Genomic DNA, 25,427 nt, shown 5'->3' with positions numbered 1-25,427 from the left:
CAGTCTATTCCCACTTTCCCTCCCCACTTTTGCTAATAGGCTTTTTACTGGCAGGTGATGCTTTCACACAGTACACAAGATTACATCCCTACACCAAGGCCCACGTCCTGTGTCACGAGCTCTCTCTTCTCTACAGTGATGACACAGTCCCAGGCCTGGAGCAGTCTCGGGGATCTGCAGCCTCCGTCCTGCTCAGCGGTTGCTTCCCTAGCCTCCTGCAGTTTCTCCCACAAGTCATGGCCAGTCTGTGCAGTCTGGGGCCTGTGCTCTCCCACGCTCCTCCCTGCTTGGTTCTGCAAATCCTCGCTGCTTTGGCGTTCCTACTGCAGTCTGTCTCTGGAGTAACTGTGCTCTCATGCGGCAGAGGGCAGCTGTCAGCTCGTGTCCCCTCACCGGGGTCACAGTCCTTCACATGTTGCCTCATACTGGAAAGCTGCTGTTTTGTGCATCTTTTCCCAGTTGAAGGTGAGAGCATTCTTTCTTTATCCTGCCTCCCCATGACTCCTTGTTATGGCTTGTATCTGGAATGTTCTCTCACAGGCTCAGCATTTACCTCCTGGGATACCAGGAGGTAAGACTGTGGAAGCTCAGGAGGTGGGGCTTGGTAGCAGAACAGGAACAGCAGGGGCCTCAGCCCTGCTTCTGCTCTGCTCTCTGCTTTCTGATCTGTAACAAAGTGAGGAACTGGGGTGGGGGGGCGGCTCAATGGTTAGAGCACTGGCTGCTCTTGCAGACGACCAGATTTGGTTTGCAGAGCCCACGTGGTGGATAATAAACATCTGTAACTCCAGTTCCAGATGATCCAATGGCCTCTTCTCTCCACTGGCACTAGCATGCATGGAGTGCATGTGACCACTAATACATCCTTTAAACAAAAGCAAACGTCTGCTTACTGCTTCCTTGCTTTGAGTGCCACCTGGTGGCAACATCCAAATTCTTTTTTTTTTTTTTTAATACTGTCATGTAGCCCTGGCTGACCTCGAATGCAGAGATCCCTGCCTCCCAAGTTCTTGGATCAAAGGCATATGCCACCCACACCTGCTGCCTTTAGTGTCTTGAACCCACAGAGACTCCTTGTGTCAAGGAGACATTCACCCAATGCCATCCCCAGAGAAGAGGCCAAGGCGGCAGACACTAGTGTGCTGCCACGTGGAGGAATGATTTATTAGAACAAATTCCATGACAAATCATATAAAATAACCATTCTCTGAAAGACATCCACAAGACCGCCTGAGAACAATGTATGGAGGTCCCTTCAGACGCCAGGCAGACACAGAGCCCATGCCGGTCGAAGGCTGAAGTGACACAGGGACTGAATGGAGAGGGACACCAATGTGTGCATTTAAAAAATTAGTGATGATGGAGGGGCGTGGACTCTGCAGGACAGCCGTTTACTTATGGGGAGCAGGCTGTGGGCACTGTGTGGGACATGCGGGGGGAGCAGCCAACAGGCTGGGCTGGCACCTCCTCCAGACAGATAGCAGGCTCTACACACACACACACACACACACACACACACACACACGTAAACATCAGGTGGGCTGGGCAGAGGCATGACCCGTGCATGACTCTTATCAGCTGAGTGTAAACAGGGAGACCCATGCTACCCCTGAGGGCTCTGGGTCCCCCGCCGCAGCTACCTCTCCCCAACAGATAGGTGCTGTTCAGGAACAACACCCACACAAACATCACAGGTCACAGAGCACACCCACGCCAGCCTGGTCAATAAGGGGCTCCCCATCCCATTCCAGCCACCGGGCTCTTTGGCTTAGTGCCTCCAGAAACACAGCAGAGGCAGCAGCAGGGCAGCCACGCTCTGCTCGCCCGGCAGGCCCAGCTGAACAAATCCTGAGAAAGCATAACCAGCGTGGGCCTGTCCCTGCCAGGCCTCCATAATGGATCAGGCCACAGGAGCCTGATGCAGCTACCACTTCCTGCCCACATCTGGGACAGCAGGGCAGGTACGTGCTTTAGATCACAAAGCCAGGAGCTTCTAAATCTCTTTTTCTGCCACTCTGGTAAAGCATTGGCCACAACCAACAGGGTTGCTGGCCCACCCAGTTACACCCAGTCCCACTGTAAAGAAGCCCAGGGTCCCTAGTTGGGATGAATCCACTCAGGAGAGCTTGCTGGGACGGTACCCAAACTCTGGGTTTGGCAGCTGTGTTGGCACCAAGGGCTTAGAGCCGTGGGGTTCCTCCCCGAATCCCTCTGTGAGCCACTCATCTGCCCAGGTTGATGGACTCTGTAGCAGCTCCAGCCATGGACTCAGTGGGAGCCACAGAACAAGTGGCCTCCTTCCTGGACAGTCTGGGGATACGCCAAGCTCATCCACCTTCTGTGTTTGGCACTGACTGGTCCCAGGGTCCAGCTCCTTTCTCTGTCTGGCCTCAAACCAGACAAAGGGATGCGACAGGGCCTCCCAGGCTGGAGCTGCACCTAAGCCGGGCCTAGGAGTTCCTGCAAGGGAACACTGTACTCTTTCCTTTAAAGCTACTGACAAAAACAACAGTGATTGACAGGTGAGTATGGGACCTCATGGGCTGGCCCTTGGCAGTGGGCACCCCAGGGGCTAAGCTAGGAGGCCTGTGGAGGTGGGTAGCCATGAGCTGGATGAAGTGGTCTGGGTGCTAGCTGAGAAAGGGGGCCTGGGAATGGGAGGCACCCGTCCATGGGGTTATGGCACATGTGGGGTTTTCACAGAGAACCGCCTGCAGCCAGGCAGGTGGGCCATGGGATGGATACACAGGACGCACGCGCATAAGAAGGCCGGCCTTGCCTGCCTCACAGCTTAGATCAGAAACCTCTCAGCATCTGGAAGAAAGGCAGGCTCCGGGAGGCCGGGGGACCCGCAGTTTGCCCGTTGTGGGAAGCTCCTGAGAGGCAGGGCTGGCAGCAAGGTATCCACGGAGGCAGGTGAGGCTGAGCTCTGAGCTGCTGGCCGGCCTTTCCCAAGTCCTGGCTGAATGGACCCTGAAGAAGCCCTGTTTCCCATCAGTAGGTCAAGGTTCATGCTGGGGTCCACAATGGCATTGATGACTGGAGGAAGAGGCCAAGGAATCAGACCAACCAAGAATCTGGCTATAAATCTTGGAGGCTACCCTTGCCTGCCCTAGGTCTGGGCCACACCTACCTTCTAACTGCTTCTGTACACGGCGAAGTTCCTTTAGGATGGAGCTGATTTCCTGAGAAGGACAGAGAGGAGGAAGGCTATAGTAGGAACATGCAGGGCCCCCGGTCCTCCTGCTGGACTTGGATTCAGGTTGTGCCTCAGACCAGTTCAACAGAGCCCACTGGCTGGGAGCCGGGTCTAAGAATGGGGCCAGACCTGAGGACGGGGTCTCTGTCTCTCACCTTGTTGGATGTCTTCAGGATGGGCACTTCATTCTCAGCGTTGATTCTGGCCTCTAAGTCTTCCCACGCCCGGCCTGTATTCTGGAAGAGGATCCTGGGAGAGGAACAGGGACAAGGATAGTGACAGAGAACACAGAACAGCTGCTTCCCCAATATTTCTCTTGCCACAGTAAAGCTGACACCATCTCTTGCCAAAATCAGGAGGGAAACTGAAGCCCAGAGCAGGAGCTGATGTTCGGGTGGGAACAACTCAGACAGGGGACAGGGATGGAGATGAAGGATAGAGAGAGGAAGCAAGGGGGCCCCCAGCCTAGGGAGCAGCGCAGGTACGCAAGTCCTGGTCACCTACACATGACCTATCAGGCTGCACACTCTAAGACACACTGCTAGACACAGCACACAGGACCAGTTGGCACTGCACCCAGGGACTACCCACTTACTTCATCTTCTCAGCAAGATGCTCTGTGTTTTCACGAATGGCATGTGACAGCTGGGACACCGGGTTTAGCATCAGATTATCAAAGATCACCTGGAAGGACCTGAGCATTAGCATGACAGGGGCCCTCCTCTCCCCACCCAACTAGCTGGCTTCCATCTCACATTCCAGACACTAGCTAAGACAGGCCCCAACCCGCTGCTACACAATGCTGGAGGGGCACCGTGCCTCCTCACGGTTCCGAGGCCTTGTCTTGTTGGCCAGAGCATCCTCGCGGCTGTCATTCATGTTCTGGTCTAAGTTGTGAGAGTTCATGGAGCCAGGTGGCACTTTTTGGAAGTTGAGGCTGGCCTCCGGAATGCGCTGCACCAGCTGCAGAGAACAAGGTCCACTGATGCAGAAGAACCACTAGGGGGTGGAGTGAGCCCCTCCACCACTTCAAACAGACAAGTAATAAAACAGGATAAAACAGGTCTGGGCCCATCTGCTCAAGATCCCTCCCAACGCCCACTCCCTTGGAAGGAGACCGTTTCCACAGCACAAGCTCTCAGGGACTCAGTAAGGATTTTACTATAACCCTCAAACCAAGAAGAAGGCGGGACCGCGACCCAAGTGTGAGCATCTGTACTTGAGAGGCCTGGAACTCACCTCTTCCCGGGCTGAGATGGTTGAGGCAGGGGTGTTGGGCATATTCCCGAGAGACGGGCTGCGCGTGGGTCCTGGGGAGCCCAGTGAGTCCCCATCTCCAGCCACATCATGGATCTCCCTGGCCAAGATGGCCACATCCTTCACTAGTGTCTGGCTTAGCCTGAAGCCAACAGGAAAAAACAAGTTCTGGAAGAGGTCCCTACTGGGAGAGCTCCAGCACACACAAGAGGGTGGTGAGGACCCACAAGCATCCTGTGCACACAGACATAGAGCAGTGAGGTCCAGCTCCACTGCCTGAGGCTGTGCTGGGTAAAGGCCTTGCTCTGAGGTACTTGATCTGCCAGAGCTGGGTCCAGGGTATACGGGGAAGGGTCTGACCCAAGAGTAGAAACCCCAGACTTTCTCCTCTTCCTGCATACCACCGGCCATCACGCCCTGACAGAATGGGTACCACCTTGGTGATCAGGGAAACTGAGGCAAGGGAGGTGTGAATGGAGACTCATAACTAGCATGGGGGACTCCTAACTCCAAAGGTCAGAGTTAGGCAGAGGGACCTTGTGGCTCTTTCAGTGTGGCTGAGAGCTAAGTTCTGGTCACACCATAGGTAAACACACATCTGACAAGAGTTCCGGGCTTGTCTATGACGTACCAGGTGACAGAGGACAAAGGAAGCAGCAGCAGTTTCCTAAGCTGCTTTGAGGGCCCCAGTTTAACTTGGCCAGCCCCTCTTTAGGGAGGTCCCTGAAGAGCCCACATCCTATCTCTTGCCTTAAAGGTTCTTCAGGCTCATCACCACCATGATCCACACACTTAAGCCCTCAGCTCCTGGGGTACCCTGTGACTGTCCTCTTGAGTCTACCTAGGAGCTACATCCTGGGCTACTGTCACGCTTGCCCTTCTCCAAAAGCTTCCTTATGGTTCCCCAACTGAGCAACCCAGGACTCTCACCTGCTGGTCTCATGGTTCTGACATCAACGGAGCACAGAAGCAGGTCCCCCTGACAGTAGGTGACACCAAACCTACCTATGCTGCCTCTCTTGGGGCCCCTGGGCCAGGCAGGCACACCAGAGCTTGAGCAACACGCACAGGCCACACTTTTCTTATTCCTTCTTATACTAAGCTGAGACCTGGGGAGCCATTATCCTTTTGGGTCTCACCCAAGGGCCGTACATCCTCCTGTATCCCACACCTGCCTCTTAGGAGTCCCCTCTTTTCAACCCATCTTTCTCCCTGTCCCCTGCATGACTTTATTCTACCACGGCCTCGATTTCTGCCTGTGAGATTACAGTAACTCTACCCCATCTCCACATGGGCCACTCTCTTGAGGGTCATCTGCCTCTGGTCACCTTCTCAGTGTCTTGAGAGCTCTCAAGATCAGCATCCTCAGCAAAATTCCTGTGATCCACATAGTTCCTTTCTAGGGGTCCTCTGGAAGCCTTTTAGTACCTGGCCACCAGGACACTGGCCACAGCTCAGCTAGATCCATCTCCACACACCCTTTCCCAGAACACAACCCAGAGAATGCCCTGTGAGGAAGTTTATTTAGAATAAACTGGTCACACGAGCTCCTTGAACCCAAAGTTTCCTTGAACCTCTAACTCACAGAGACACACCAGCCTCTGCCTCCGAAGTACACAGATTAAAAGCATGCACCACCACACCCAGCAATTACCTTAGATAAGTTTTCCCTCCCCCTTCTAGACAGACATCCACTCATCCATTCACCCATCCAAATATCTATTTATTAACTGGGCCATCATGTAGTGACTAACCCCTGCATCCACACACATTCATTCATTTATACACCTTCTTTGTTGTTGCTGTTGTTGATTTTGAGACAGGGTTCCTCTGCGTAGCCCTGGCAGTTCCAGAACTAACTCAACTTGCAGACCAGGCTGCCCTCAAAACTCAGAGATCTGCCTGCCTCTCCCTCCCAAGTGCTGGGATTAAAGACATGCCACGTCTGGCCTCATCCATCTACCCACTCATATAACCACCACACACCAAATAATCTCTACATCCATTCAGGGTCAGGAGCCCAGCCCAGCCCCTGCTAGGGACCTCTGGCCTGGCCCTGACTGGTCACTCACCTAGCAATCTCTGCAATCTCTGCCGTCTGCACGATGAAGCCGTAGGGGTCAGGCTCTTCCTCATCATCGTCCGTGTCTCGGGGGCCCTGGGAGCGAGCCCGGACAGAGCTGCTGCCCCTTGGGGTCTGTGTGGCTGTTGAGGCATGGGAGCGTGTGTGTTTAGGGGAGCTGTGGTGGGACCCATACTCCTCCTCGGAGGTGGACGTGTAATCCGAACCCTGCTGCCGACGCCGCGTGTCTTGAGTGAATGGTTTGGATTCAGAAGCAAGAATAGAACAGAGAACACTCAGTGCCTCAGAAGCCTCAGGGTCCCTCAGGATGAGAGCCCTGTGCTGTAGGACAGGCGCATCACAGCTGTCCCCAGAAGCCCCTAGCAGAAGCACCCCCAGCCCAAAGGACATGCAGGGCCAGGGATTGGGCACCCCTGGGGTCAGGGCAGCATCTAGAGGGCAGGGAGGGGTCAGCGTAGTAGCAGGCTGTGCCCGATGAAATGAGAGCATCTCCCTGGGCACCAGGAAAGGATGCTGGGCAGATGAGATAGGCCATTCACAGGGACCAGCTATGGCACCATAAAAGTGGCTCACACAGGTGAGGTCAGACCACTGCCAGCCGAAGCCAGGTTCACACAGGTTCATCAGACCTACATCCTCAGGTATGGCTGCCTGTGTAAGATCTTAGATTCCTTGGCTCAGAGCTGTTTTGAGCTCAACCAGCATTGATAGCAAACACACTTTGGATGAAGCTGGATGGGGCCTGCATGCTAAGCAGTGCTGGCAGGTCAGGGACAAGCTGTGTCTGCCAAGCAGACATCCCCATCCAGTGGTCCCGGCAGGCAGGAGCTCTATGTGAAAATGCTGGGAAGTGGATGGGGTAAGTGGGGTCAGCCAGGGACAGCAAGGCCAAGGGGTGGGGCTGCGGCTGTGGCACCTTGGCTCAAACCAATCCACTCAATCCTCTGGCACAACACAGCTCCTTGTTGGGGTGGGACAGGAGCTAGATGGACAGGTCACCAGCCACTCCAGAAACGGAGCCACCTCTGACAGCTGAAATAATGTGTCCCTTCTTATTGTACACACATAACTCAGAAGCCACTGTCCATGTGGGCTGACACAGCCCTCTCAGGCCAGGGGCTCTGTGGCCATTCAGGGGTGTCAGAAGGGTTCTCATTAAATGGACGCCCTTCACTGGGGCTTCAGCACAGGGGGCAGGGACCAGAGAGCTTTGGAAGAGCCCTCCTCAGGCCTCAGCTAGGCAGCTCGGGCCCTACAGTCATCAGAAGTGCTAGCCTGTGTAAACCAAGAATGACAGCCAACCTGAAGGCCCAGGCACTGAAGCCCCTGGGGCAACAGGAGGGTCTTTTGCCACATAGGTGCCATGGGCACCTCTGGCCAGTACATTGGATATGAGGGTCTCCAACACCATCTACCCAGGGGCTCACCAGCTGCTAGCCCTCCTGCCTACCCACCAGCCCACTACCCATTACCCCACACTCACTGGAAGAGTATCTGGCACTCCCAGGGCGAGCCCGGCTGAAGGGCTGGCGGGGGCCCATGTTGGTGGCAGTAGCAGCAGCCTTCTTGGCAGCAGCTCGGGCCTCCGCTATCGTGGGCTTACGGCTGGTGCTATAGAGCTCAGCACTGCGACCAGAGAAGCCAGTACGGGCAGGGGCGGCCTCAGAATCACTGGGTCCTGTGAAGGAGCCTGCCCGCTTCCGGGGCATGGCCAGGATGTCCAAGCGTGTCAGTTTCTTAGCCTGCTCAGGGGCGGCACGGTTTGCTGGTTCAGGGTTGGCCGTGGTTCCTCGTTCGCTATCCACAGCCTCAGTGTCTGAGGCATCTCCCAAACGGGCCCGCCGGAGTCTGGAGGCCCTAGTGGGCCTTGGGGTGGACAGGCTGTTGGAGCGGGTCAGTGCCTGCTGCACCTTCTGAGCAGTGCTGGAGCTGCGGCTTTGTTCCTCCCGGGCAGCCGGGGATGGTGGGGGAGCCACTGGTTTCCGGCGAGGCCCTTGCCGACCTGTCACAGTAGCCTCAGGGGTCTCATGGTTAGAATTGGGCAGGTGGGCAAGGCCAGAGCCTCGGTCTTCTTCGGGCCAGTCCAGGGACCCTCGAGACCCATGGCCTCGCCGCATAGCCAGGCGCCTTGATGGCTCTCCATGGCCCGCATCTGCAGGTGGTGGGCGATGATGTCTCTCAGATAGCCGCTCTCGGGTGCTGCCTGAGATAGCACCCCCTGGGTCTGGCACTGCTGGAGGAGACAGCAGGCTCTCCTTCTGTGGCCCCGGAGTCTGGGGGGTTGTTGGGCTGGGTCCATTTTTACCACTGAGCAAGCTAATGGTACTGGCTGTGTCCACATCTGAATCCCCAGACAGGGAGTCCTCTGGAGGCCTAGGGGTGCTGCCCCCCTCACACTCATCTGCAGACTTGGAGCGGAGCCTGGCCTCCAGGGCTGCCAGGGCTGTCTCAGTCTCCTTCAAGATGAGGTGGGTGTCCTGAGTGTGGAAGTCCATGCGTGAGGCGCGGGCTGCAGCCAAGTCTTGTAGGAGAGGGTGGCTAGAAATGTGGGGGAGCTTGCCAGGTGCTGGGGGCCCACTGGTTGGCTCCTTAGTGAAACTCTCTTGCCTGGCAAAGGTCAGAGTCTCCTTGGGTGGGGCCGGGTCAGGCTCTGGGGACCGACCACTGCGCAACTGGATCACCATCCTCCCGTTAGGACTGACGTAAAGGCCGTCCCTCGCTGAAGGGCTGGTCTGGACTACCCGTCCTGGGCCATCTACATCCCCAGGAGCCACAAATGATTTCTTGGGGAAGGTGGCCTCCCCATTCTGATCACCGATGAAGAAAGACGTGGGGGCTAGCTCCCCAGGGGCCCTTGGTGAGCGCCGACCCCTGACCCATGCTAGCTCCTCCTGCCGCTCTGTGCCTGGTTCTGGGCCTCGGCCACCGTCTGACCCACTGGCGTCACTGAGACTATCAGGGTCCAGGTCTTCCTGGCCTATGAGGCAGTTTGCTGGCTCACTGCCCAGCTCTGGTGGCCCTGGGCCATTCCGCCTGGCAGCTTCAAGGCCGGCAGGGCTGTCAGCCCTATCACTGGGCAGCTGAGGGAGCAGACGCCGCGTTCGCACAGGCAAGGGCCCCTCAGGCTCCCCGGCTCTACGACCAGGACCATCCTCTGCAAATCACAAGGCCAATGCGGTTAGAGTAGTTACAGACCTGCAGGCCCTACATTCACAGAGCCCCAAGCCTCTCCCAGGCCCAGGCTGAGACAAACCACGTCTATGGTGAGGACCCGAGGCCACCTCGGCATAGCCCCCAACCCTAACAGCAACTCTGGGTTTACATACCTGCCGAGCCAGCGTCTGAGTAGCTGTCAGCCAGGCTAGCCCATCGGGAAACCCACTTCTGACCTCCAGGGGAACCTGGGACCAAGAGGCTCTGCAAAGAAAAGGGCAAGAAAATAGATCCCAGCCTGAGAGACACAAGCTCAGAACAGAAGCCAGGGGATAGAAGAGACGCATTCATGCCGTAGCTGTCATAGACAATACCCTCTGCAAAGCAGTCAGGAGAACCCTGCCGTCTTCCCTAGGCCCATGTGATTCCAACGTCACCATCATGTCAGTTCCATCACCATATCAGGACTCAGTCCCAGATCAGCACGATGGCCCTTTTCTACCCTGACTCTTCCTGGGGTGGCTGACCAGCCCCATACCTGTTGCTCTATCTGGGGAGCCATGCCTGGTGTGCGGGAAGCAAACTCTTGCAGCAGAGCCATCCGCTGGGCCATGCCCCCATCACTGGTCTCATCTTTGTCACCTCTGATGACAGGGCGGAAGGTAGCTGAGGATACCCGGGAGAGTTCAGGGGATTCAAGCACCCCAAAAACCTGCCAAAAGAAGAGAGTGCCAAGTGTCAGAGGTGCCATATCTCCATCCTCACATAGATGTGAGCCCGACTGTTCAGCTGAGCATGGTGCAGAGGAAATAGGATCCATTCTGACAAGGTAAAAGACAGAGCCTAGAAGGGGCCTCCCTTCTCCAAGTCCTTTTGCCCAGCTGGACCAGATACATAACTTGACAGCAAGAAGCCAACATCTGGTTCCCCAAAATGACCCGGGAGTCCCTTCCTGCCCCACAACCCACTGAAGGGTACCATCTGACCATATACCATACCTGGTCGATCATCTTCCGAGCCTCCTCCACTTCTTGGTCTTGAGCCTCTGTCTCAATGGTATAGGTGCCTGCGTCACTGAGACTGTCATCCTCCTCCTGTCTCCGTGCCTTGGTCAGCTGGGGGTCAGTGGGAGGTGGTGGGGTACTTGAGGGGGTCACAGGGCTGGCCCCTCGGGGTGTTAAAGGGGCAGGCAGCACTGGAGGCGTCTTCTCAGGGCTCGGCCTGGTGGCTGGGGAACTGTCCCGCATACACTGGGCCATAAAGTCTTGAGCGAGGCGGGAGCGGCGCCCCACACTGCTGAAGGGGCGGGTGGAGGCCCGGGGAATGGGAGACGTGTTGCCCAGTCGCTCCTCAGTCTTCTCTCGCTTGAGTGAGCTGGCTCTCTGTGGTCCTGAGCTGCTGCCTGCGGCACGGACGGTGACACCCGGACGTTCTCGGTCAGCAGTCCCCGTGCCTCGGCGCTTGTCAGCCTTGGGGTCTGCAGGTGGAGTGTGTGTAAAGGACTGTGAACGTTTCTTTCGGGGTGTATCCTCATCAAAGAACTCAATGACAAAGGCTTGCTGGTTGTGCAGCAGCTCCTGAGGGTCCCTCTTGATCTGCCTCTGCAGCCGCACCTGCTCCCCACCGGCCTCTGCTGGGGCTCCAGACACCGACGCAGTCTTGGCCAAGGGGTCCTCTGAGTCGCTCTGTGTGCCATCCTCATGCTTGTGGCCTGAGAGAACCCTTGTTGGTCAGCATACAGTGATCAGTCTTGGGGACCTCACTACCCCATGCCCACTGGGAGCTCAGAGGTGACTAGAAGACACTAGATGCTGCCCCCACCCAGACCAGGCGAGGGATTCTTGGCCAATTCATAGGAAAGTGAAAATCAGCCAAGCCCTCACTGACATGGTAGGTATGGGGACAGGCAGACCACCTGCTAGCTTAAGAATCTGCCCCCGTGCCAGATGGTACTTACCCTTCAGAGTTCGAGTGTGGACAGGAAGATCGCTTTTGGTGCTGTGGCGGTCATCCCCTGGGCCGTCCCGGTGCAGAAGGCTTGGGTCATTCTGCACCAGCCAGTCTGCCACCTTGGTTTCGGCCGAGACCATCTCCGCAGGTGTGGTCTCCTTGCTGGGGGGCCGCCGCTGGCGCAGGGAGAACTTGGTGATATGGTCTTTGATCTTCACCTTGCCAGGGCTGCAGTCATCAAACTCAATGGTGAAGGAGGCATGGCTCTGCACCACAGGAGCCGTCCCACCAATGCCTGCCTCCTGATCTTTTGTGGGCACTTCCTGGGTTGGCACCTCAGGGAGCCGTGGTGGCTGCGGAGCTTCCTTTGTGGGGATCTCAAAGTAGCTGGGCTCACGTCTGAACGAGTAGTCTGGTGGTTCGGCTGGAGCACGGCAGCTGTCTGGCTCACCGTCTTGCTGGGCCAGGTCCTTGGGACGCTCTGTGGGGAGGGGTTCTCAGGCCAAGCCCTTTAGAAGCCACCCTGCTGCCCTCCAACCCAGTGCTGAGACTCACCTGGGTAGGACTCCTGCTGGTGCCGGTCTTCAGATGGCGTCCCACTGTCATCCTCACCCCACCAGGAGGGTTGCCCATACAGGGGTGTGCGGTAAGGTACCGCCTCTGTAGGAGAGTTCAGAACTTAGGTTACTATGGCCTCCAATGTGAAGATCTGGAACAGGGCCCATCTGTGGACTAGGCCCTGGTCTTGCCTCCCCATGGGACCTGCAGCTATTCAAGTGCCCTGCCAGTTGCTGAACACTCTGGGACTGTCTCCACATCTGTGGGCACAGATGACCACTGACCCTGCCTAGGCCAATCTCGGTGGTGATGTAGGAAGGCTCGTTTCAGGAGATGCAGTCCTGGGACAGCATTCTCTTCCTTAGAGTGTGTGAGGCAACAAGAGCCCATAAACAAGGTTTGGCCTCTTCTAAGGTTCTACAAATGGCTCTGCCACAATAGGTGGACCTGTTGAGGGCCATCACAGTCTGAGTGGCCGATGTGACAGGTCCATTTGTTCTAATATTAGGATCTATGTCTAGTTGACATTCATCTCCTATGAACCTAAGTTTTCAGCTCCGATTTGGGCAAGAGCAGAGTCCAGAGCCCCAGTGTAGGGCGTCGGGGATGAGGTACAAACAGCCTTGTTCCCCATAAGACCTTTCCATCTCTGCTGGGTCCAGCGGCCATCAGACTTGGTTACTGGCCCAGGTGCTTACACCATCAGGCAGCAAGGTCTGAAGGCTACCTATCAGTCAACAAGTGTCCCTGTTGAATGAATGCCATCCCTGGGAGTCTTGCGTATGTCTCCTTGTCCCCGAGGGGCTCCACTCTTTACAAAACTATCGTATGTTCCTTATACAAATGATGGGTTTCATTCCCCTGTGGTAGACCATATGGACTAGTCTTATTCTGCCATCCACACCCTTCTGTTGGCCCTGACGTCATTCTTTACCCATAGCTGCAAGCAGCGGTTCTTGAAGCAGCATGTGTCTGCCACTGGGCAGTGCTGTCCAAGCCTATCTTAGGTCCTCCAATGTGCTGTGTGCTCTGTAGGGCTGCACCTGTAACCTCAGGGACAGCTCCAGGCCATCGTCACTGTGTGCACTCACAGCCTGGACACTGACAGGTGCTCAGATCAGGTCAGGTGACTGTCTGGACACCTTCCTGGTCCCCAGCAGTCTTCACAAAGGTAAGCACAGGTCACTGTTCAGGGTATACCTGCGTCTCAGCCACACACCAGCAGTTCAAGATTTCACATGTTGCACACATGGGCTGACCCATAGTGCACAGTAGAGTTAGCCAAGGATGGGGCAGCAAGGTGACCTTCCTGATGTAGGAAGAACATCGATCTTGGTTTCCTGGAAGCACCTTCTTCCACCTAGAACTTGCTCGGTCCACCACTGCATACTCAGGCAGGACCCACACCTCCTGTCACTGTGCTGACCCAGATACCACTGCCCACCTCTACAGCAGCCCCCTAACCTTACACTCACCTACCCACCCCAGCCTCTGGGACCATTTGACCTGCAGAATCGGGCACAGATACCTGACTTCAGGCAACGGTGACCTGCCTGCCTCTGCAGACCACAAGAGCTGGCACCTAATAATCCATCAACTGTTGGTGGCCGTGGGGTCTGAGAGAAGTAGGCATGCCTGGGGAAGTATGTGCAGGTGCACAAGACAAGCCCAGGGTTAAGCAGGCCTGCGCCCTGACTATTGAGCTGAGCTGTGAACAGGGGGTGCAAGCTGGGATGAGCAGTCCCATGGGGTACAGTGTGGGAAGATAGTAGACAGAGGGGCAGGGGAGACAGGGATAGACAGAAGGGCCTTGAATGTCCCTGTACTGTTGCCCTTCCCCAACCCATCCTGGTGCCCACACCCACAGCCTACCTGCTCCATGTCTTCGGTCCCCTTTCTCTGGCCTGGGCTGCGAGGACTCGCAGTAGGGAGTGTGATCTGGCAGCGCACCAGCCCTCCTGGGTGCGGAGACCTGGACGTTCACCTGCAGCTGGCTGGTGTACTTCTCGTGCTGCAGGCAAGCACACAAGGCAATGGAGCTGTGCCAGCCTCGGAAACCTTCCAGGCAGCCCTGCCTCTCCTCCACAAGCAAATCTGAGCCTCTATCTGGGGAGGCAGCTGAGGGTCCAGGCCCCGTGGAGGATACTCTCGTTCACACTGCTAGGCAGAGTGGTGTTTGCTTCTCCGGAGGGGAAGAAGCAGGCAAGGACCAGAGCCTCGAGATCGTCAGGCTCCAGGCCCCACCTGAAATGGGCCCTAGGGAGGGTAAGCCACTCAGGATCCAAGCTACATGACCTCTTACTTTACAGACTCACTTGAAAAACTGGGTAAGAACAGATCACTCCCATGGTTCACATGAGAGCTCAAACCTCTATGACCCATACAGTAGGAAAAGAAAACTCTGGCCTGCTGCAAGATCCTCAGTTCCTAGATGAGGCTCCAACCAATGAGTCTTCAGGAGTCTCAAAGACAGTAACCCAGAGGACACACTGGCAGTCTCCATTGCTCTCCACTTCCTGCCCCACCCTCAGTGGTCTAATTAAATCCTTCCATATTCTCCCCTGGGTGGGTCAGGACCCAAGAGTGTGGTGTGGCCTGCCACCCTGCTTGGCCCACTGTAGTGTACCCTACTCCCAAGGGATCTCAGCCACCCATGAGGTGGCTCACCCATATCCACTGCTTTTGGGCCATCTTCTGAGCTGTGCACAGACTGTCCTACCCACCACCTGACTTGAAAGGTCCAAGGCTATAGGTGTAGGGCTCAAAAGTTCCAACTGTTCCAGTAGGGCCACCACTTAGCCCTCACCTCCCCAGCTGTCCCGACCATCTGTCACTGTAGAAGTCTACAGGTAATGACTACTTCCCACCTGCTGGACCGGGCCGTCCAGTAAGACAGGCCAAGCAGGCCTGATTGATGGTACCTGCAGCCAGCAAAGGCTCAGAAGCCTTGGGATTGTATGGGGGTACACCAAAGCAGAAGCAGAGAATGTCAGGTTAGCGGGCTCAGCCCTCAGAGCCAGGGGGTCCCCACGCGGGCCTTTCTCAGCCCCTGGGCCTCGTCAGCACTGACCTTGAGCGCCTCCTCAGGAACACGGTGCTGCACACGTTCTAGCACGTACATGTTGGAATGTGGCTGTGAGTTAAGGAGAACACAGAACAGGAGGAGCAGGAAGGACCTGTGGCTGCAGCCCTGGAGTCATCAATGGTGAGTGGGTAGACTCAAAGGCTCCTGGGTGGGAGGGTCTTCTCAGGGAGAACCAAACATGCCCCAACATACTTAAGAGCACAGGACATCCAGGCTTCAGAATGCAAGGTCAAGCCAGGACTCTGGGTCCCACGTTCCCCAGTCCTTCTGTGACTTCAGGCTGAGCATGCAGCTAGACAGGCTGAGGCAAGAAGCAGATATGCCCCTCCATCGGAGGGAGCCCAACCGCAGGTAACCTCTAAGCCCAAGGGTCTCCGCAGTGATTTAGAAATCCCCTAATCTGATTTAAGAGGCAGAGCAACTGTGGCTTTGGTCCTGATGTAGGGAGTCCCTCAGAGAAGGATATCATAGCCAAAGCGGATGACATCATTGAGCTTCAGTGTGATGTACTTCTGGTCTGGGATCCGCACATCATTCACAAATGTCTAAAAAGACAGGGGAGGAGGAGGAGGCCTAAGCAGGGTCTCTCCTTACTGTGTTCCTGGCTCACTGTCCCAGGAGCAGACCTCTCAGGTAGCAGACCCTGCAGGGCCCAGGTGGGCAAACCTGACTGGGATGGGGTCAAATGTCTCTGAGGTCCTCCACAGTCCAGTGGGTGGCAAGGGAAAAGCCTACTCGTCAAAGCCCCTGCAGGAAGGACTGCGTCATATGAAGGGTGAATCAGGGAGGTAGGAGTGGAGGGTGGCACCAAGTCTTGGTGCCAGGCTCACATTATGTAGGCAAGACAAACTGGGGTAGCTGTGGGATACCTTCTCAGGACTGCACAGGCAGGAACAAGTCTGAGCCTGTTTTCTCATTGAAACAGGGTCCTGGGATGGACCACGTCTAACAGATGAAGAATGAAACGTGTCTAGGTAGGACAGAGAGCCCATCCCTGTCCTTCTGTCCCATATCCAGCTCTTCACCCATACAGCCAGGGCTTCCCTCCTTTTGTAGTCCCAAAGAACCAAGGAAAAGGACACATACCCCCTTTCCCAGATGGGGGTGGCCACAGCTCATTGCTTCTGTGGGGGACTCATCGCCTAGCATTGTGTCTCCCTAGCCTAATAGACATCTGGCCCCTACAGCTGAAGAAGGCCTCATCTTTGGCCAGCGGGGACTCTGCACAGATCCCTGGAGGCACCATGGCTGGGGTGATTCCAAGCAAGTTCCCAGTACACTCACCCCATTGAGACTGCCCAAGTCCTTCACCCAGTGTTCATCACGGTCCTGGTCGTAGTTGATGACAGCATGCTGCTTGTCCACACTACGGGACTGGAGGGAACAGACAGTGGTCCTCAGGCACCCAGCCCCAGACTGGAGTCTCCCATGTTGCCAGTGTCTACCATAATACCATCACCCTTGGGACTCCAAGCTCCTGAGCCCCCTGTTCTACAACAGTGTGCAGTCAAAGCCACCCAGCGGTTACAGCAAGGGCTGTGCAAGACACCAGGGCCACTCTATCCTATGCTGCCACCTCTTTCCACAAGCACCCTCCCCAGCATTATTTCCAGTGCAGGTGCCGGCTCCTGGGTCAGTGTGGGAGGGCATGGGAACCCTCTAGTCATCCGAGACAGGCCGTCCCCTCCCAAGGGCAGGCAGAGGTGGCCAGCCACTTCCACTCGAGCTAGAGGGAAAGGCTGCACCCTGGCACAGCCCACAGAAGCACATAAACCTGTGTGACGGCCACATGCAGCTGGCAGTACATACTTACCACCAGGTTCCAAGTCCAGCTCCCACTGCCCTGGCAGCTGGCACCTGCTCATGCCTGAGCACAGGCTCTTTTCAACTTATATATGCTACTCCAAGTTGCTTTCACCTTTCCTGGCCACCAACCTGCACAGGACCCCTCCCAAAGAAAGTCACGGAGCTCTTCACATGGCTGAGCCCCTGGAGTCTGTGCCTAGGACAAGGCAGAAACAGGGTCGTGCTACCTGCTCAGACACTGTCAGTGTGGGTCCATGTCATCGGGTCGGCAAGGCGGCATCAGCACCGCTGACTACTGCCTACCTCCTTCTCCATGGCACACATGACTGGCACCGCAGGGAGCAGTGGTGTCTGCCTGGCCCCTCTCTTTGCCCCTAGCTCAGCCTAAGAGAGAACAACAGAATCAACCGACTGAGGGAAACCACTGAGCTCATATGAGGCATATAAGCCAGGCAGTGCCTTCCAAACACTGAGGTTCGAGTCCATGACGATGGGCTGTAGTGAAGGCAGGTTCTGATGGGACCCTGTCAGGACCCTGGGTTCTCTCTAGAAGTGAGTGGGATACAAGGGTTATACAATGGGGAGAGCAGTGTCCAGGGTGGCAGTGACCAGGGGGAAGGGCATCCTTCAGCTGCCCCCTCCAGTGTAGCTCACATTTCTGCTAGGGACAAACACATTAAAATCCAGCCTGCTAAATGTCTCCTTGTGGTTTCCCCAGGCCTGTTCCCAAAGCCACAGGTCTCTGACACGGTGGGTCTTTGATCTTGCCATGGAGCCCCATCCTCAAGGCCCATCTTGGGCTGGTCCCAATTTCCTGTCTATAGCTGTACCTACAAACACCTCTTTTCTCTGGCCTTGAGGGTACAGCAAAGGGCCAGCTCAGATATCATTTCACTTGCTCACCAAATCCTCGCCTTCATCTATCCCTGTGCATAAGGCAGAACATCTCAGTCCCTACCAGACACAAGGGCTCTTGGGGCAAGAGAGAACACCTGCTTCAGGGAAGTTCAGACTCGGGGCCAGGGGCCAGAGAGGCAACAGCCCTGGGCTCGGCTGTCCTGGGGCAGATGAGACAGCAGCTTGGATTGAGCCCTGAAGCACTTCAGGCTGACCCTTCCAGGCAGGAGAGCGTCTGACCCGAAGCTTCACACACCAGCACCTGATGGCCACCTCCTCTGCTCACCCTGGACATCTCAGGCACTTCAGCCATTCCTACCCTCCAGGGTCCTTCCAGGAATGCCTACTCAGCATGCCCCTGACCATTCCCAGGGGTATTCTCTGCTAGCTTCTATATTCAGCAGGTTTCAAAACATGCTCTCCCCACCTCGGCCTGGCAGTCTTGCTATCATCCCAACACTGCCCAGTCCTGAGCCCCCTGGGCTTGCATACCCAGAGCCCCAGGGTCCTGGCGGCCTCTCCATACCTCCTTCTCTCGGCCAGGCCAGACAGGCTCTAGTCACACCACACCCTTACCTAGCCTGGGTTGCAACCCTCATGATGCCGTCCACCCAGTACCATTCCCTCCCTGAACCCACCCTGCCTCTCCCCACAGTATCACGCCTACCCTGACCTATTTCCAAAACCTTTGGCTTGACATAGGGTTCCCATGAGCACCCGACTCGTGGTGTGTTTGTAAGCCCACCCATTCTTCAGACTGTCTCCTGACAAGTCCCTCTCAAACTACAGGGGAGGAAGAACTCAAGCTGCCTCCTTGCCAACCCCAGCCAGAAATCTCCTGTCACCAACACCTAAAGGCCAGCAGTAAAGTCTACCCAGCCACACCCACATGCTAAGGAGGAAAAAGCCAGCCCAGTCAGGAGCTCTGGGCCCAGCACTCAGGGCTAGACAAATCCAGGGACTGGAAAGGAACACTGTGAGGCAGAGAGGACACACAGTCATGTGAAGTGGCTGGAAGAGCACCAGACACAGTAAAGGAGATTTTAATAACCTGTGCTTACTTAAAATGTTAAAATGACAGGCTTCTAAAATTCACGCCTGGCACCCTGTCCTGGCTGTGCTGACCCTGGCAGTGACCACACCCAGAGCTCTGTGCATGCCTTCCTGTCAGCTCATCACCCACATAACCAAAGCAGAGATATAGGCACCCACAGCAGCTAGCTGAACTTGCTATGTGAGCAGGGCCTCTCCTCAGCTCCGAGATGTGCTTTCTGGGTTAGGGTGTAACACACAGCCAAAGAACAGACGAGACGGAGGCAAACGCCAGCTCTCTATAAGCTAACAGCACATGCATGTACACATGTGTATGCATGTGCTCATATTTACATAACGTATCATGTCATTCATGGGCTGGCCCTGAGCCAGGTCTGTTCTGGGAATACTGAACAAATCACAGTCCCTGAACACCCATTGTTGCCACGTGGCTATTGTTGATGGCTGTGCCCCAGAACACAGAATGTCTCTGGCCCCTCTGTCTCACTTGATTCAAGCCACAGCCTCTCTGTTACGCTCCTGAGGCTCCCTGACTCCAGCCGTCGCCCCTCTGTCCTCCCACAGCCAACCCTCTCCACAGTGGAGCCTCCAACTCCTTAAACAGAGGTCCTTCCCACACAACCCTGTTGGCACCTCCCTCCCTGCTGCCCGCCACTGCTGATGTGTCTGGTCGGTCCTAGGCCCTCCAATCTACCCTCAGTGACACCTCCTATCTCTCCCCACACAGGGATTAAAGCAAGATGTACTGAGGCTGGCCAAGGGTGCATGCCTCCATGGAGGAGCTGGGAGCTGAGGTGAGCAGAAGCTGGCTGGGGGTGGCAATAGCCATGACCAGAAGTTAGGAATCAGGGTACGAAGATGGCTATAGGTGAGCGAGGGACGGTGTAGGGTGGGACTGGAGAACTCTGGAAGTCCCCAGTATAAGGAAGGGAACTGGGGCAATGCTGGCTCCTGGCAGAGATGACGGGAGAGGGGACAGAGGATGATTATCAGCCTAGGATACTTCGAAAGGTCCGAGGGCAGCAATGGGACAGCCCAGAGGCTGGGGTCAAAGCAGGTACAAATGAAATGTCAATCCTCTGGCCACAGGCAGCCAAGATACCAGAGAGAGGAGAGAGGTACCAGGAACAAGCCTTGGAGCTTCTCAGAGGGGAAGATGCAGAGAGAAAAGCAGGATAGCAGATGCCAAGAGGGTGAGAGGAAGGGGTAGCCTGAACAAGGGACAACTGGGCAGGCCTGCTGTGGGGGTGGAGGGTAGGATGGGGTTGAGTTCTGCACTCCTCCTATTCCTGCATGACCTGCCAAACCTCAGATAATGTAGTATGTATAAGCAGACACCCCTTTCAAAATTACATCCCTCGGGAACAAACAGGATAGAAATGTAGTGGCACCCAGACCAAGGGCTACCCAGCATGGAGAAACTGCTGTGGCCCCATCACCAACAAGCTCAGAAACTAAAACCTGACCTCAAATCTGCTCTATGTACTAAGACCCCGGAAAACGAGACGTAGTGGAGCTGCCAGGCCAGGCCCAGGTGAGAGAGGGCATGCTCTGGGGCCAGGCTCACTCCAGCTCCTCCCAATGTATTGCCTGTCCCATAGAGCCCTCCTGGTGGCCCTGGGGAAGATAGCAAAGCCATTGCCAAGGCAATACCTGCATGTGAACCACACCATGAGGGAACAACACAGCTAGCTAGGGCTACAAGGCTCAGAACACAGCCTGGAAACTCCTACCTGTTCCGTAAACTTTATGCTTTTAAATAACTAAGAAGCATCCAAAGCTAATGCATGCTTCATGAAACCAGTGCCCATAAATAAGTAAGCTTCCTGTGTATTCTTCCATAGCCTCTGCACTCCTTCAGACGAGGATAAAAAGGCCACTTTGAGCAGCAGAAACTGTATGACCCTCACAGTCCTTTACAGGACTTGGCCCCCCTGCAGAGTCACGGAGGGATAGAGGGCTGTGCAGGGAACCTAGGAGTCTCTCAGCAGGAGGAGCAGCTGGCTTTTTGTTTAGGTGAAGTTCTCCAGACACCATCTGGAGAAAAACCAGACTCAGTCTAACTTGTGCTATGACAAAATACCTCAGACATGGAATTTATAAATGACAGAAACTGACTGTCCATGGCACTAAGGGAAGGGTACCGATGATTAAGGTGCCAAAGACAGGCAATTTCAAATGCAGCACCTTCTGGCTGGATCCCCACTCGGCAAAAGGAATGGGCAAGCTGCCTCAGACATCTTTTATAAAGATCCTGTCCTGGTGAGTTTTTGCTAACTTGGCACAAGCTAGAGTCAAACGGGAAGATGGGTCTGGACTGGGAAAATGAATCCATCAGATTCCCTGCATACAAGCCTGGGGCATTTTCTTTATTGCTAATTGATATCGGATGACCCAGGCCACCATGGGTAATCCCGCCTTTGAATAGGTGCTCCTGAGCTGTAAGGGAAGCGGGCTGAGCAAGCCATGAGGAGAAAGCCAGCAAGCAGCGCACCTGCACAGCCTCTGCTTCAGTCCGCTCCTGCTTCCGGGTTTTTCCTTTCACCACAGACTAGTGAGGCGACATAACCAGGTTGCTTTCAGTCACGGCTGTTATCACAACAGTAGAAACAAGAGACACCCTCTAATCCCATACACAAGGACCTTCATGTGCCCGCCCCTTAATGTCATCTTGTGGTTGAAATTAAAAGAAGGCAGGCACAAGGCCTGTCATTGGACGAGAAGGAAGGGTAGGCGGGAACAAAGTTTTAGAAAGGAGAGAGAAGCCAGGAAAGGAGGCAAGATGGAGGAAGGGGAGTATGACCCTCTCTGTGTGTCTCTGCACAGCTACAGGTCATTATGAATATTTTATAAGGGATGGATTTGTACAAGATGATTTGTCTTGTCTAGGTGGGCAAATTATATTATTTGGCTCTGAGTTTATAGTGTGGATGTTTTATGGAGTGTAAACTTTACGGAGAAATTCTGAGATAAAGCCATTGCTAAATTACAAGTTTCTGGAGTTTTGGATTTGTCGGGCTGGTTGGAGTGTGGGTAAAGTTTGCCACTGGCCCTCTGCCGGGAGACGCCAGAGAGGCCGCTGATGAGATAAATATAATGGCACCTCGATATGGCCCGCCAGTGCTGCTGAGATGAATTAAACGTAAATTCCATATGACCTGTTGGTCGACTTTATATTTGCTGCAACATAAGGGACCAGGTCCAGCGTATAACCTTTGATGGGTATAAACTCTCAGAAAGCGGACAAGCGCTGCGTTGTGCTAGCCTCGGGCGGGCCCATCAAGACTTGCTGTCCGTCTGTCTGTGCCAGTCCCAGGAACCTTACACACCCTGGGAGTATGCATACTGTACTCGGAGATTAAAAAAGCCCATTTGGGGGCTGCAGCTCTGAGCCTGAGCAGACCCCTTAGCTGGACCAGGTGAGGACATTCATGTCCTTCTCAGGGTCCCATGATGGGAATGGAGCCCAGAGGCTAGGATTCTATGCTCTAGGCTGAGGGAAGTGGTTCAGGACTGCAGAGAGCCCGACTCACTTGTACCCCAAGGCCAGATGGACCCTGTGGGTCAGCGTCCCAACCCCACTCTTTTTTTCCCTGAGCCCGAGAGACATGAGTCCCCCAAAAAACCAACTCAGGCTCTGAAACCCAGGTGGCCCAGTCATATCACACCCTTTCTAGCCCATAAAGGGGACCCAACCTGTCAGGGCACATCCTGAAAGAGTCACCAACACTATCCACCACCTGGACACTTTTGGGAACAAGACCTCCAGGACAGCCCTCAGGCAAAGCCTATGGCAAAGCAATAAGATCACAAATGATGTTCCAAGTCGTCCAAGATGCTTCTCAGCTCCATCTGCACAGGACACCTCACCCTTCCTGGAACCCTGGCACCTTTTTGTCAAAAACAGGTCTGACATGAAGAAGCAAGAGCTCAGGCCCACGTACACCCTACCCCTGTCCACCTGTGGGTCTGGGGCCCAGGTGAGGAGGGTCTCTTCCTGGCTTTGAGGTCCTTGAACCACCTGCCCAAATGTAAGAAGCCCCCACTCACCTGCAACATGAGCTCACACTCATCACGCCCCACGAAGATGAGTTCACGAGGGAGCCGGTGGCGGGTGCCGCTGCTGCTCACCAGGAACCAAGATGTGACGCTCATCTTGGCACTGAGGAGGCCTGCCTGGCCCTGTGAGGAGAGAGGGTCAATACTGGAGCTCCCCAGCCTGGACTTTGGTCCCCTGGTGCAGACCCACATGTCCACGTGAACTATGAGAAACAGTTCCCAGGTAGTACCTAGCACGGCTCCTGAACGGCTTCAGGACGGCTTCAGGACATACAACCTTACCAGAGGATCTGCTTCCCCCAGCAGGCTGCTCTGCAAATCCCGGGGCAAGAAAGAAGTCTTTGGAGCACAGGTCTGGCTCCATCCCTATAGAACCCAGGACAACATAAAAATCCAAGCCTTGTTCAAACCCAGGAGTTAGCTTCAGGAGCAGAGCATGAACCCAAGCCTGGGCCTGGGCAAGTGGCTCTGTGCTGACAAACTGTCCAAGAGGGCAGTGCAGAGCTCCTGAGTCCTGGTGATTCATAATCTAGTTATACTGTGAAGAACTAAAGTGCCCAAGGTGTGGCGCTTGCCAGGAAGGTGCAACCTGGATTTGAACCCTCATACTTTAAAATATCACACACACACACACACACACACACACACACACACATACACACACATACGCACGCGCGCGCAAGAAAGTGAAAGTCAGGAGACTGAGCAATGGAAGGAATAAATAAAAGTCAGTGGAAGACTCATCACAGGCAAGAAAGGCAGCAGTGAGGGACAGAGGGGCAGAGGTGAAGGCAGGGCTGCATCCTGCAGGAATTGGAAGTTGGAGGAGAGGCAGAGGAGAAAGACTCTGGGTCCCCATGGGACTGCTCAATCAAAAAGTCATCTCTGGCGCAGGAATGGCCACACAAGTCATCTCTCTGGAAGTGTGAACACAAACCCTGTCCTGCAATGATGCCCAGGAGCCTAAAGACCTCAGCACTTGGCTGCTCACCCAGGTCTCAGTTCCCTTCAGGGTGAGCAGCAGCAGGAACGAAGGTCTGCTCATCTAAGAAGGCCTACAGCACTCTATCAGGAAGGAAGATGGAGAAAAGACACCTGTCTCAATAGAAAACCGCTCCAGGTAGTCAGGAACATACCCCTACCCTGCTCTGGGGTCCTCTTTCCTTAAGGCCCAGCTTGAGAGGCAAGGACTAAAGGGGAAAGATTTCAATGCGTCTGCAGTCTCCAGGACACAGACCCTATTGGGTATCCATAGCCCCAACTCCCAGAAAGATCCAATCCTACTGGCAAAGATAATTAAGGCTATGGAAAAACCCCCAGACTCCAGACAGAGAGCGTCACTGAGCCTCCCAGCCCCACCCAGGCTGGATGTCTCCCACTGACATCACCTGCCGTCATCTCACTTGTGGACAGCAGGCACGGGGATACCCTCAAAGGAGAGGGAGGCCAAACCCTAGAGCCTGGTCATGGGGTGACCACGGCCACCGCCGGTCCAACTTGGAAAGGCTTCCGAGCCAGGGCTTGCTAGAGGAGGTTTGGGGCTGGGCTAGCCCGGCCATCGTTGCTAGGAGGGAGAATAATAAACACCCCAAACTTGTCCCCTTCAGCCGCGCCAGGCAGAAGAGCCACCACCCGAAGGTGAAGGAGGAGGTGGTGATGCGGATGCTGAAAAGCAAAAGGAGGCAGGGAGCAGCCCAGTGGCTGAAAGGAGCAGAGAGAACGAGGTCCCCTCCCGGCCGTAGACAAGCCCAGAGGAGGCAGAGAAAGCAGGGAGACAGTGGTGGCTAAAGGGAAAGGAGAGAAGAGAAGGAAGACGGAGGGAGGGACCGCAGAAGGAGGGGGGACCGGGCACCCGGGAGGAGGCCGGGAGGCAGGCAGGCGCGCCAGGCCCAGAGGGGGAGGGAGCGGCGTTGTCTCCTGATTCAGCGCTGGCCCTGCCCGGGCGGGGACCCGGAGCCCAGGTCTACCAGCTCGGCAGGCCGCGTAGACATACGTGGGGCCAGGCCTCGTCGCCAGTGCCAGGCGGCCCCTCCCGGGCGCGCGCAGACACAGGCAGCATCGCGGGCACTGGCCGGGCCAGGTGTGCCGGGCGCCCTCGCCCACCGCCCTACTCGCCGTCGCCTCGGTCCAGGCCCGCCCGCTCCGGTTTGGCCCCGAGGCACGCAGGTGCCCTACCGCCGTGAGCGTAGGGCTGGCGCGGCCCCTCCTGCGTCCTACCTGTGCTCCCGCCAGGCCCGCGGCTCGCCCGCCAGGACGCTGCCCGGCCCAGCCCGGCCCTCCGCCCGCCCGGCCGAGCGCTGGGCGGGGCCGCCGCCTAGGACATGCCC

General features: G+C 55.8%; 1 protein-coding gene across 2 annotated transcripts; it reads right to left on the bottom strand.

Annotated features, from left to right (window-relative positions):
• Nucleotides 1–1,183: 1,183 nt before the first annotated feature.
• Nucleotides 1,184–25,427, bottom strand: CEP170B (centrosomal protein 170B). Of its 2 annotated transcripts, XM_080909600.1 has the most exons (19): nt 25,318–25,427; nt 23,092–23,223; nt 16,570–16,659; nt 15,750–15,830; nt 15,271–15,327; nt 14,073–14,211; nt 12,198–12,302; nt 11,650–12,123; nt 10,691–11,403; nt 10,231–10,404; nt 9,866–9,956; nt 8,023–9,693; nt 6,529–6,766; nt 4,439–4,598; nt 4,019–4,162; nt 3,795–3,883; nt 3,355–3,448; nt 3,134–3,185; nt 1,184–3,039 (listed from the first exon to the last, which is right to left on the bottom strand). In XM_080909600.1, exons 2-19 carry the CDS (start codon nt 23,194–23,196, stop codon nt 2,792–2,794), a joined length of 4,725 nt encoding a protein of 1,574 aa, XP_080765726.1. In that variant the 5' UTR covers nt 23,197–23,223; nt 25,318–25,427; the 3' UTR covers nt 1,184–2,791. The 2 variants fall into 2 exon arrangements, with proteins under 2 accessions (XP_080765726.1, XP_080765725.1); XM_080909599.1 differs by lacking the exons at nt 15,750–15,830; nt 16,570–16,659; nt 23,092–23,223; nt 25,318–25,427 and having other exon boundaries at nt 6,529–6,661; nt 15,271–15,323.

Source organism: Micromys minutus, assembly GCF_963924665.1.
Source record: "Micromys minutus genome assembly, chromosome: 1".
Lineage (NCBI taxonomy): Eukaryota > Metazoa > Chordata > Mammalia > Rodentia > Muridae > Micromys > Micromys minutus.
Note: the sequence above shows the minus strand (reverse complement) of the source record. Positions and strands in the feature narration are given on the sequence as shown.

Excerpts from the sequence above, each read along its gene's own strand:
- CEP170B (XM_080909600.1), bottom strand. The coding sequence starts at position 23,196 with ATGAGCGTCACATCTTGGTTCCTGGTGAGCAGCAGCGGCACCCGCCAC. Across the intron at positions 16,660-23,091 it reads AGTGTGAGCTCATGTTGCAG|TCCCGTAGTGTGGACAAGCA; the intron begins GTGAGTGGGGGC and ends TGTTCCCTCCAG. Across the intron at positions 15,328-15,749 it reads TCATCCGCTTTGGCTATGAT|TCCAACATGTACGTGCTAGA; the intron begins ATCCTTCTCTGA and ends TCACAGCCACAT.